General features: G+C 39.9%; 1 protein-coding gene across 1 annotated transcript; it reads right to left on the reverse strand.

The window, feature by feature from the left end:
- Positions 1-3,045: 3,045 nt before the first annotated feature.
- Positions 3,046-7,093, reverse strand: LOC149834560 (uncharacterized). The gene is made up of 2 exons (XM_090010188.1): positions 4,307-7,093; positions 3,046-3,588 (listed from the first exon to the last, which is right to left on the reverse strand). Exons 1-2 carry the CDS (start codon positions 7,050-7,052, stop codon positions 3,107-3,109), a joined length of 3,228 nt encoding a protein of 1,075 aa, XP_089866314.1. The 5' UTR covers positions 7,053-7,093; the 3' UTR covers positions 3,046-3,106.
- Between the last annotated feature and the right edge of the window lie 6,048 nt (positions 7,094-13,141).

Genomic DNA, 13,141 nt, shown 5'->3' on the forward strand with positions numbered 1-13,141 from the left:
TATATGAACGTCTAGATGCAACTAGTGAAACATATTTTTGAGATTCTCTGAGGAAAGCTCAAGAGATGAACATACTCTACATATTTATAATTGATAGAAAACTTTAGAAGAACATTATCCTACTATGGATTTAATTTGTAAAACTAACTCAATCATCCCTTAGTTCTTAAAATCTGGCATCTGTTATTGCTGAGCAAAATGTAGTAAAGCCACATGCAGCTATAGTTGAAACAAAAACTTACCTAATAGTTGTTATTGTTTACCTGATTTCCTTTCTTCTTCCTCTGAGGTTTCTTTCAGGAATCCTCTCATATTTGAGAGCGCTAATTTTTCTCAGCAAATCCATTGAAAATTTTCATTGCACACTCATCCTTTGCTAACATGAAACGGCAAGCTCCTTTACTTTGCCATCTAGCATCTCATCTCTATCTTTCTCTTTTTTTGTTGGCGTAGGACAGTGGTATCGAGTTGGATCTCTCTCTCTCTCTCTCTCTCGCATGTGGCTTTATGTAATGCATGGATCTGCAGCATCATAAATTGTGGCCTTGAGTGTTGTTCTTTTGTACTTTCTTTTTCTTAGGTGTTGAAATACTATGATCTCATTCATGGATTTCATGAAATTTAGTTTATTTATAGGTATGGTTTGTACATGTCAATGAGATAGGTCCCCACGGTATGTTAATCAATCAAAAGGTCTCTACGTTAAGCAGTTATTCTTGGAGCAGTGGTTACAAGTGGCAAGAACATTTTGCAATGCAGAAGATTTGTGGGCCGGTGGTGCCTTTGGCTGCACCAGTTTTGCAGTGTAAATGTATCTGACAGAAGGGTTGACTTATGGGAGGAAAGTGCATTTGGGTTGAAGTTTCTGGCCAATAAGATGTAGTGCTTCTACTCGGCCAGTGTATGGAAGCCACAGGAAGGCTCAATTGTGGATATGATCCATGAGTATATTTACTGAGAGCTCCTGTTCAATAATGTTGCAGGCACAACACATCAAATGATAATAGTTAGTCTTAATCATTTAGATAAAATATTGATGTATTTCTTCAATCAATTTGCTTTGTTATGGCAACAAGCTATCAATTCATTAAATTATATTAATTACCTTCAGAAAAAGGTGAAATCTCCCCATAATGAGAAACTTGCTACATTACTTCTGTGGTTTTCTTTTTCCGAAGGAAATGAAATTATGTTACCTCCGTGATTTAAGACATGATTGTCCTAAAGTCCCATACTTAAAAATTACCCGCTAACAAGCCTTTTATATTTTGTAGTTGCTCAATTCTTAAAGGAATGTACAATGCCATTTTCAAGGTAGGGGAACTTTATTTCCAGAACAGAACTATTCTCCCACCTAAGTACACAAGGCATTTTCACTGCACAAAGTTAACTATGAAAATTTACAGATTTTAACTTTTCTGAACTTTTTGTATTAGAGGATTTTTGGATGCACCCATTTGTACAGCGGCAAATAGGGATATTGCATTGAGTACAATATGACATCCCAATTTATCTGTAATTTCAGTATACATGGGTGCATTGTATGATCCACTTAATGCTTAAATGATGTTATTGAGACAATAGTACCAACTTATTGATAGAAAAGAGTGTTGTCAACAAGGAAAAGCACCAATTATGCCACAAGGATACTCCAACTTAACCCCCATGTTGTGTCCCCTTGTATACTATTCAGGAATCATGCAAGAAGGGCATGTTAGTTGTCGACAGCTAGCCTGCATTGCTTCATTCGACTGGATCTCTGAAAATTTTGCAAATTATCCTGAATAGGTTGGCAAGGATGAGGGATAGGGTTCTTGGAAAAGGCTGAACCAGACCATCTTTCTACTATTTCCCTGACGTTAATTGCATTACGGTCTACTGTATTTCCTAACATTTTCAATGCTGCTAATGAAAGTGATTTAAAGGCAGAGAAATTGATTTCCAGTCTCTTGGCTTACTATTCATTCAACAAAAGTAACATTGGCACCTCTCGCCGATAGGTTAGCTCTGTTACGAATCACTGGTTCCTATTGGACTTAAATAGGCCATCAAAAAATTAGTAATTATTTGTGGTCACTATTCATAAAAGCCGGCCACTATACCTTTCGGCTCCATCACCAAAAAGGATCCAGTCCTTTGACATAAGATTGGATCCATCTTATGTCAATCCTAGCCATCCAGCTTAAGCATCTGGAAGGCTAGGATTAGTCCACTAATGTTGATTGGACGGCTAGGATTGAACATAGGATGAACTGGATCGGCACTCCTTGATCTCACACACACACAGAGCACCACCAAGTTTACATTTTTCTCTTTTGCTTTATTCACTACACAAGTTCCCAACACACACACACACATATATATATATATATATATATATATATATATATATATATATATATATATATATATAGAGAGAGAGAGAGAGAGAGAGAGAGAGAGAGAGAGAGAGAGAGAGAGAGAGAGGCACCAAACGCATCCGGGCTATAATTGAATCCTTTTTTATGGGCACCACCAAAAGAAATCATGAGAATTCCTGTCTTGCAACTTTTTTATTTGATGAAGACTAGTCTGACCCATCCTAGTAAGGTGGATTCGTGCCAACCTGGTCGTTTCCATCACTTCCCACAGTTGTCATCCTGATGCATCACGTGCACTCATGTGGTGCACAGACCATCATCGCCTTCAAAGGTCCCCAATAATGCATCCATGACTGTCCCAACAATCCCTCCCCTTCACATGGATGTGGTCTTCTCATCCTTTATACATGTCCTTTCCTTAAGACCGCCAACCCCACAACAGAAAGAAGCATGTCTCGTTTCCATCAATTGCGCTTTCATGTCCAATTACTAGATTTCCAACAAACTCCAAACCGCGCCCCCCTCCCCCCCCCCCCCCCCCGCCGCCGCCCCCCACCCCACCACCACACACACACACACACCAAACATCAGTGATCTTTGCCCAGTGTTCATTGTGCAAATAGTGGGGAACACATCGACTATCTGCATGACATCATCATCAAGACATCAACAGCCCCTGCTGGCTGTCGCTGATCGCTTGAATGGATGGTGATAATGCTGAAAATCTCTCTCTATGTTCTCCCTGCTTAATGGAGGTTTATCTTAATAGAAGCAGAGGAAGAGTATGGGAGTGAACAATGTGAGGATCCTGGAGGTAGATGAAGCCTACCACTTGATTCGGTGTACTTTGGTGTAAGATTATGAGATCGCTCATATGCGTCAAGCTTACGTGCATCGGCTGGGAAGTCATGGCGGACCTCCTTGAGCAGTGCCGCTACATCTTTCATGGTAGGCCGGTCATCAGCATTGCTGTTAACGCACAGCAACGATATGCCAAGTGCTTGCAACATCTCTTGGATCTGCGAGTCTGGCCTGCCTTGGAGCTTAGGATCCAATATCTCAATGGCGTCACACTTGTTTCTCAGGTGGTCCTTCACCCACTGAACCAAATGTTGGCCTTCTGGGAAGGCCGGGTCAAGTGGGTGTTTCCCGGTCAGGACCTCTAGTATGACTACTCCAAAGCTGTAGACATCACTCTTCTCTGTAATGCGTAACATGGATGCATACTCTGCAATATGATTGCAAAAGAACAGGTCATTTAAGAAACTTCAATTTGCATCAACCACTGGCCACATAACTTAATAAATTAAGCTTAAGCAGCAAAACACAGCTAGCTCAAAGGAGAGAAAGAGAGATCAAAGTGTAAATTTTATTGATTAATCACCGAAAATTTTTCTATGAATGGATGTAGTGATGTAGTGAATAAGCCTCCACAACTTAAATTGAACTATAACTCCAACTATGGGTTTGTGTCACTAAATCCACATGCATATTTCAATGAGAAAATGATCAGAAAATGTTTGCATACACTGAGTGTATCACAGCCCTGTGATACACTCGAGTATTTCTGGCATCATTCCGGTGTTGCATTGGCCAGAAACTGGTTGAGGAGCCAGCCATCACGGCCAGTGTGTCCATACTTCCAGACAACGGCGCTGGGATGATACACAACCAAAAGAATGATTTTTTTGGATCAAACAAGGTCTAAAATTGATCCCTTTGCTGCTACAAAGGGTATCACATAAAAAAAGCATGACACTTTCCAGCCGCAGCAATGCTGGATATCGATAAAGGAAATGGCACCCTTCAAGATGATGCCAATTCCACTGGTTTCTGACACGAATAATGATATAATCTGTTAGTATATAGGCTCATCTATATATCGAATATATCAAAAATGTCTGCAAAATAATTACACAGAATTAAAGAGAGGTTCATTGTCTTACCAGGAGCAATGTACCCATATGAGCCAGCAAGATGTGGAGATGATCTAGAGTAGCCCATATCATCATCATTCAGTAACTTAGCAAGCCCAAAGTCAGCCAGATAAGGCTCATATCTGGGACCTAAAAGAATATTGTTAGACTTCACATCCCTATGGAGTATGGCTGGCATGCAGTCATGGTGCAAATAGACCAGCCCTTGTGCTGTACCCAACAAGATGTTGTACCTCATCTCCCATTCTACCACCACACCTTTGTCATTCTCATTGTACAGCAGTGAAGCCAAACTTCCATTGGGCATATAGTCATACAACATAAGCTTTGAACTTCTGTTTCTACAGTAGCCCAGGAGTCTCACTATGTTCTTGTGTCTTATGGAACCCAATGTATTTGTCTCTGAGGCAAAGGCTAATTCACTGCATCTCTTGCTAGGCCATAACCTCTTTACTGCTATGCTGTTGCCACCAACTGATGCCCTGTAAACCACTCCAGAACACCCTCTTCCGATGACGTTTGCAGGTGTGATACTCTGTAGTATGTCGTCCATTGACACATCCAGCTTCTGGAAGAGTGTTATGCTCCATGGCAGAGCAATCTCAGGGTCCTCGGTATCATGGGGTACACCAGCACGGACCTTTATCAGCATGTATGCTGCTAGTAGTAGTAACATGGCAGCTGCCCCAAGCAAGAGACTCATTGCCAATTTTAGTGTACCAGGTCTTGCTGCTGAAGAGATGTGGGTGCATGAGTCACCAGACACACACAGTGCTGAATTTCCAGTGAGGTCACTTAACGGGAGCTTCTTGAAGAAAGGTGTGTCTGGTAAGGAACCGGAAAAGTTGTTGAAGCTCACGTTGAGTGTAACGAGATTTTGAAGAGTTGAGAGCACAGAGAGATCTCCAGTGAGCATGTTGTATGATAGATCTAGGGTTCCAAGCTTGACGAGGCCAGAGAATTCTTGTGGGATTCGGCCTGTGAGAAAGTTCTTGCTTAGATTCAGTGAGATCTCTAGAGATGGGAGTGTTCCCAGTTCAGGTGGAATCTCTCCACTGAATCTGTTGCTACTAAGATCCAAGAGCTGCAATTTAGTACATTGGCCTAGTTCAGCAGGGATTGTGCTAGAGAAATTGTTGTTCCCAAGCATGAGTTTGCTCAAAGAGGTCAATGAACCGAGTACCGAATTCAGATCTCCAGTGAGATAGTTCCCTGATATGTCTATAACTTGCAGACAGACCAATTGGCCTATACTTTCAGGTATGTTTCCAGTGAGGCTGTTCAAATGAAGGTCAAGGAATTGAAGGCTTGTGCAGGAAGAGATTTCTGGAGGAATCGATCCAATTAATTGGTTCTGACCCAAATCAAGAAAATTCAATTTCATCAAGTTTCCCATCTCAGCCGGGATCGGTCCTGAGAGCATGTTGCCGCTTGCTCTGAATCGAACAAGTGATTCACAATTACCAATTTCCGGCAGGATCGGACCAGAGAGATCATTGGACAGGAGAAGCAACTTTTTCAGGTTTGTCAATGCAAATATCTGCTTTGGGATGGACCCGACAAGACTGTTCTGAGATAGATCAAGTGCCTCTAAACTTTCACAATCAGCAAGTGTAGAAGGAATACTACCCTCAAGTTTGTTTTTCCATAAATAAAGCAAAGTAAGATTCTTCAATGTTCCTAACTCTGGAGGTATCTGACCTGTAATCTGATTGTTATCAATCTCAATATGTGTCAGAACGGTGCAATTAACCAGGTTTGAGGGGATAGTACCAGAGATCTGATTGACACTCAAAAGTAGCTCTTCAAGATTGCTCAAATTCCCAAAACTTTGAGGGATGCTTCCTGTTAGAGCATTCATTGAAAAATCAATGACAACCAATGAAGAGCAGTTGCCAATTTCGGGGGGGATGGTACCCACAAAGCTATTCTGCCACAAAAGAAGATTTTGAAGGTTGGGGAGCCTCCCCAACTCCTTAGGAATTGAACCAGACAGTGAATTCCCGTACAGATATATGCTCTCCAATTCACTACATTCCCCCAACTCTTTGGGTATTGGACCTGACAACATGGCTGTATAGACGGCAAGACTTTGAAGCTTCTTGAGTTGGCCAAGTGTTGTAGGCAGGGGACCAGTGATGCTGGTCTCAGACAATCCCAAAATGGTGAGCTTGGTACAATTTCCAATCTCTTCAGGCAATGGGCTTTGGAGATTTGCATTCCCACCTGCTCTGAATACCATCAAATTCTTCAAGTTTCCTATGCTAGAAGGCAGCTCACCATTCAGTTGGTTGTCATAGAGAACCAACCATGAAAGGCTAGTGAGGTTACCAATATCTGCAGGGATGGGTCCTTCTAAGAAATTTGAATTCAGGTAAAGTTTTTCTAGCCTTGTGAGCCTACAAATCTCAGGTGGGATTGCACCATTGATCTCATTGTTGCTGAGGTCAAGAAATATCAACTGAGAGTAGTCGCCAAACTCTCTTGGGATCGAACCGGTGAGGTTGGTGCCAGAAAGAACCAAGATTTGGAGATTTTTTAAGGATGAGAAGCCAGAAGGCAAAGGACCATCAAGTGGGAGAGACCTCAGACTCACCTTGACGACATCTCCATTGGCATTGCAGAGGATGCCATACCATTTGCAGGGGTTGCCATTATCGGAGTTCCAATCACTGAGGCTTTCAGTTGATCCATTTAGACTGTGCTTCCATGCTAAAAGTGCCTGTCCCTCTGGGTTCAGTGCTTGGATGACCATGAATTCTGTTAATGAAAGGAAAACGAAGAGAAGCAAGAGAGGTGATGGGGGGGCATGCTTCTCTTCCATGGATTTACAGGCATTAGATGGTGGATGAGGTTGAGAAGAAAAAGGCGGGGAAAGCCATGTTCTTATATATATTTTAGACCCACAGTATCTGGATCCAAGAAACAGCTAGCTCACCAAAGAGAGAGAGAGAGAGAGAGAGAGAGAGAGAGAGAGAGAATCTTTTCCGATTGTGTTTAACGGGAGCGTGTGAGGTGGGACGTGTATGGGGTCATGGATTTAAACAAGATGTGGTTTGTCTCCTTTTCTGGTCTTTGTTTTTATTTTCTTACAACTTGAGAGAGAGAGAGAGAGAGAGAGAGAGAGAGATGGGGCAGTTTAGTTCTCACATTAAACAAAGGGAAGGTGCGGTAATTGTGGTCTTTCTTTTTTGTTGTTATTTTAAGTCTAGATGGGGAGACGAAGCATGTGAGCTGGGGCTGTTTTAAATTACAAAATGACTGACGAAAGATGGGAAGATGGGCAGATGGTGTTGTTCCATTCATATTTCATCTATTGTAGTCAAGAGTAGGGGTGCACAACGAGCCGAGCTAAGCCGAGCTCGGCTCAGGATTAGCTTGTTTAAGCTCTCGAGCTTGTTTGTGAAAATAAATGAGCCGAGTTTGAACATCAGATTAGGCTAGGCCTAGACAAATGAGCCGAGCTTGATCAAGGCACTAAGCTCGAAAAGCTCGGTTAGGCTCGGTCTGGTATTGTGTATGTGGTACTAAAATTGATTTTTGCCTTAATAAGCATGGCTATTGCTTTTTGTCAAAAAGTAATTAATGTGGTTATGCTTTTGTATATTGTATATACTTTTTGCTCTGTCTTTTGTATCCTAAAAAGAGGCTTACCCTACGAGGCCTTGTATGTATTTTGTAGACGCTTTTATATAAAAAGTGACACTTTGTATACTTAGTATACTTTTTCTCTGTCCTTTGTATCAGCAAATGATAGTCTACTCTAATGGCGAGGCCTTGTACCGTTTTCGAGGTGGCGTGTTCAATTCTTTTTTTTTAAATACGATCAAGCTTAGTTTGGCTCGAGCTCGGAACAGGGCCGAACTTGGACAGTGTTGTTCAAGCTCGACTCTGAGCTCTAGCCAAGTTCAAGCAAACATATTTCTGGCCGAGCCAAACTTGAACAACCCCGGGGGAGAGAGAGAGAGAGAGAGAGAGAGAGGCTCTGACAGGAAGGTGGGCCAAAGAGGATAATTTAAAGGGTGAAATGAAGGACCTTGGATGAAAAAATAAAAAGCGAGATTTACGGAAAGCCCTATGTATATACCAAATATTTACAAAATTCATCCGACATTTTTTATAATTATATAGCCGTTTGCATTTATAATTTATGTTTCAAAAACATAAAATATTCAATGGACTTTTGTTTATTCAAACAATGTGAGTGAAACGCCACTACTTCTCAACTTGTTTAACAAAAGACCAAGATGACACAAGATGAGTTGTTCTAAAAAAAAAGGACCGAGATATTATTTTCGGAAATTTCTATTTAAGGCCAACTTTTTTATCCCTAATTTCAAATATGGGTGACACGTTTCTAAAATTTCAAATATGAACTAAACTTTTTTTGGAAACTGTCAAACAAAGAACTAATGTCCAACATCCAGCACATTTCAAAACTTGAGTCCATTTTGGTTTCTTGTATTATCCCTTAAAAATTGAAAAGTATTCATTCATCTTCATAAAAAAGAAAAAGTAAACCATTTGAACTCTTAATGATGAAGGTAGTTATTGTAATCTGACTTATAATTTAACATGAGTTAAAAAACAACAATAAATATATACCCTGTTTGACAGTTTTCAGGAAAAGTTTGGCTCACATTTAGAATTTCAAAATAGTGTGGTTTATATTTGAAATTAACAGTAAAAGTTGACCCTTAAATGAAAAATTTCCTATCATTTCATACCTCAAGTAAGAAAGTTGTAATGAAATCAAATAAAGTAGTTAGTTGAATGTAATAAATCAAATACTAAGCTTTTTTGGGGAATATATGATAAATTGGGTGGCTTTCTGTTAATTAGTCAAAAGAAAAAAGGAGAGGGTTGGATTATGTCATAATCCTTTTTTCTTTAAAAAAAAATTGCCTTGTCCATGGTGGATCGAAGAGACAAGAAGACACCATCTGATGAGTGGCGACCTAATATGCACACACTGTCTCATGCCGTTGCCTTGGCCTATGTTTTTGCCCTCATTGATTAGATTACACGCTGCTTGCCTTCAACCAATGTTTTAAGAACCGATTCTAAAGCAATCGACACATTATCGAGTTGATACAAGGGGCGATACCCGGACCCTTCAACTGATTTTACCCCCAATCCATTAACTTAAAATACTTTTAATATATGCATACAAATAAAAATTGAATAATAAATACTCCGATTTTTAAATTATTCGATTCAGACTTTTTTTTTTAACAAAAAAAAAAAACGATTCATTTAATGCCTAATGAATCGATTTTATCATCATTGCCCTCTGGGACAAAAATCAGTATTTTCTAGCTACTGCAAAAGTAACTCCTTTGGGATATGTACATGGTTTTATAAACCTTTTCTCTATTGTTGTAGGAGCAGAATCATGTACTTCGCTATGTCATTTGGGCAAATTGTCACATGACTATGGCAGGCTGTCGCATAACTTCAAATTCTATAGGTATGGCAGTGGACCGGGGTGGGGGACAAGGTCTCCATCCTTGCCCCTTCTCAAAATCCTGCCTTCAACCCTGTTTCATGTTCTCCATCCCAGGTTCAAACGGGGCGGGGCGGGGCGGGGCCCTATTTTCCCTCTGTCATCCTTAAAGAAGGATTGGGGATGGGACAGGGCAGGGCGGGGCAAGGGATGGGAACGGGGTAGAGTGTAAGTCTATCCCCACACGGGTTTTGATTTTAACATCCATCCCCGCCTTCATCCCCGTTTCATGTCCTCCATCCCAGGTCCAAATGGGGCGAGGCAGGGCGGGGCCGGTTTCCCCGGTCCACTGCCATCCCTAAAATTCTATTCTCTTATTTGTTACACACTTGATTTTCATAAATCTAAGATGCAAAATTTAATATTTGGATCATCCTTAACAAGCTCTTTTTACTATGTTCATATTTTAAAGTTGCCTGAAATGCCATGTTTTATACCATTTTCCCCCGGTCCACTTCCTTTATTGTCATGAACCGTGAGCTGTTGATTTTTCAGTCTTAAAAATGAAATCTTGTGACACGTGAAACAAGATAAAACTCTCTTTCATAGTAAATAATCGATGCTAAACACATCTGCATAGTTAGATCTATCATTTATTAGCTAGATCCATGCATAGGTATCATGGTACAAAACCACCATCTATTTTCCTATAAGGGGATGCTTCTTTGGTGGTACACCATATATTTTCTTCTAAAGGATCCATGATCTATTTTCTTATGGGTTTAGGATTTAAGTTGGTGACCACATGGATGCAGCTTGAATACTAGGGATGCAAACTGTTTGTGTTCGGGTTGTATATTCATTTGAATCCAAGTCCATTTAATCAAATTTCATAAGCAAAACTAGATCCCAATGCCAATTGAACTTGGATTCACTTATAGTATTCGCAAATGTGACTCTGAATCTGAATCTGGGTCTGACATGAAGTCCCACGAGATCTAAACTCTCATTGTATGCACATGTCAGATGTATTAGTGTATAATTAGGGGTGTCAACGAGTCAGGTTTGATTCGGACCCAGGTGGAACCAGACCTGGCCCCAATTTTTGTGTCCGGACCCAGGTTTAATCAGACTCACCATAAAAGAAACCATACCCAGACCCGATAAGAACTACATGAACCGACTATACCTGGTAAAGTAATAATTTTTATCATTTTTACATTGAAAATTTGTGGGTCTTAATTGGAACTCGAGTCGGGCCTGGGTCTGGTATAAAATTTCACAAATTATATCTGGATCCATGTATTAATCGGACCTTCAGGTCCGGACCGGAGTCTTCTTATTTATCACCATCCCTGGACCCTATAGGGTTTGGTACCGGTCAGGTTCGCCGACCCATTGACACCCCTAGGTATATTCTCTAGTCCAGTCTGGGTTTGATATAGGCTCTATTCATCCGAATCTGAATACAACTTTGAATCAGATTATGTTACATATATCCGACAAGATTGGACCCGACTCGGACCCGTTTAAATACTATAATGAGGACAAAGGTTCCCTTGCACCCTTTTTGTGAAGTATGCATTTTCAAAGTTATCTTATGGTGCCTGTATAGTCAGGCCGTTCCACTAAAAACTGTAGGTCAAATAACAGTTTGGACATTGAAAGCAATTTTTGAATTGATGAGCACCCCAAATCACTTGACTGTGGTTGCTTTTTGTTTGAAAGGCAAGTTGGTCCCCTACCAGTTATACAACTATACCATTGGGTTTTGAACATGCCCTCGTTGATTGATTGTGGTTGCTTTTGTTGTTTCTATTGTCGCTAGTGGCATTGTGGAGATTCTGATTGGTCCCCCTTCATTTTTCCTGTGCACTCTTTTTATTGCATGAATAAAATTTAAGAAAAGCTTCACTTGGAGCGCCATCTTTTGTTGGATATATATACAGACTCAATTATTCTGGAAAAAAAGTATTTCAGAATCATGTTTTTGTTGAGAAAAACAAGCTTTCTCACAAGTGAAGATCAATGAAAGCAATATATATATATATATATATATATATATATATATATATATATATATATATATATATATATATAATAACAAAAAATTAAAGAAGCACACAAAGATTTACGTGGTTCCTTCAAACTGAAGTACGTCCACGGTGACTGATAAATTAGTCCCTTTCACTATCTTCAATCAGAGTTTACAAAGTAGGCAAAAGACATAAGCCTTACAAACACACAAAGGTGTAACAAAAAATAACAAGAGGAAAGACCTCACCAAATGTTCTTAAGAACTAACCACACGAAGCAGCCCAAAAGAAGTGGAGAAGCACCCTTTGCTTGCATAACCACACACACTGCTCTACAACAGAAAAAAAACACGCACACTACCAAGAGACTATTGCTTTTCAGCAAATATAGAAAATAGTCCTTGAGACAATCAAAGGACATGCTTTGGGAATCCTCTAAAATAATGATAATGAGCAGTTCCAAAGCATGCCATAAATCAGCAGTTATCAAAAAATCTATTCACTAAATAGATGGGTCCCACAAAGGAGGAAAACCCAACAATTCTCCCCCTCCCGACTTATGTGGAGGCTTCGACCATTTCTGCCAAGAGTGGGCACTTCTCGTGCTTATCCTTAGGCAATATCTTAGTCAACATATCTGAAGTATTATCATCAGTGTAAACTTTCTCAAGTTGTAACAGTTTACCATTCAAGACATCACGAATCCAACGATATCTAACATCAATATGTTTCGATCTTGAATGAAATGAGGAATTTTTGCTCAAGTTGATTATACTCTGACTATCACAATGAAGAACATACCTTTTTTGTTTTAATCTCAACCCTTGTAAGATTTTTTTCAACCATAATAATTGTTTGTTTGCTTCTGTGATGGCAATAAACTCAGCTTCTGTGGTGGAGAGAGATACACATTTCTGTAATCTTGATTGCCATTCAACAGCTTCTCCTGCAAAAGTAATCAAATAACCAGAAGTAGATTTTCTACTATCCACATTACCAACCATATCAGAATCTGTGAACTCATTACGAATAGGTTCACCTTTTTCAAAACACAAACTCATTTTTGAAGTGCTCTGAAGATACCTCAGAATCTATTTCACTATTGCCCAGTGTTATTTCCACGGATTTAACAAAAATCGACTAACAACCCCAACTGCATGAGCAATATCCGATCGAGTACAAACCATGACATACATCAAAGAACCAACTGTTAAAGCATAGAGAGTTTTCTGCATCTCATTTTCTTCTTCGACACTTATAGATTGTCTTGAGCTAAGTTTGAAATGGCCTGCAAGAGGACAATTATCAGGCTTTGCTTTGTCCATATTGAACCTCTCAAGAACCTTTTTAATATAATTCTCT

This window comes from Nuphar pumila, chromosome 6 (assembly GCF_984573655.1).
Source record: "Nuphar pumila chromosome 6, dmNupPumi1.hap1.1, whole genome shotgun sequence".
In the NCBI taxonomy this organism is placed as follows: Eukaryota; Viridiplantae; Streptophyta; class Magnoliopsida; order Nymphaeales; family Nymphaeaceae; genus Nuphar; species Nuphar pumila.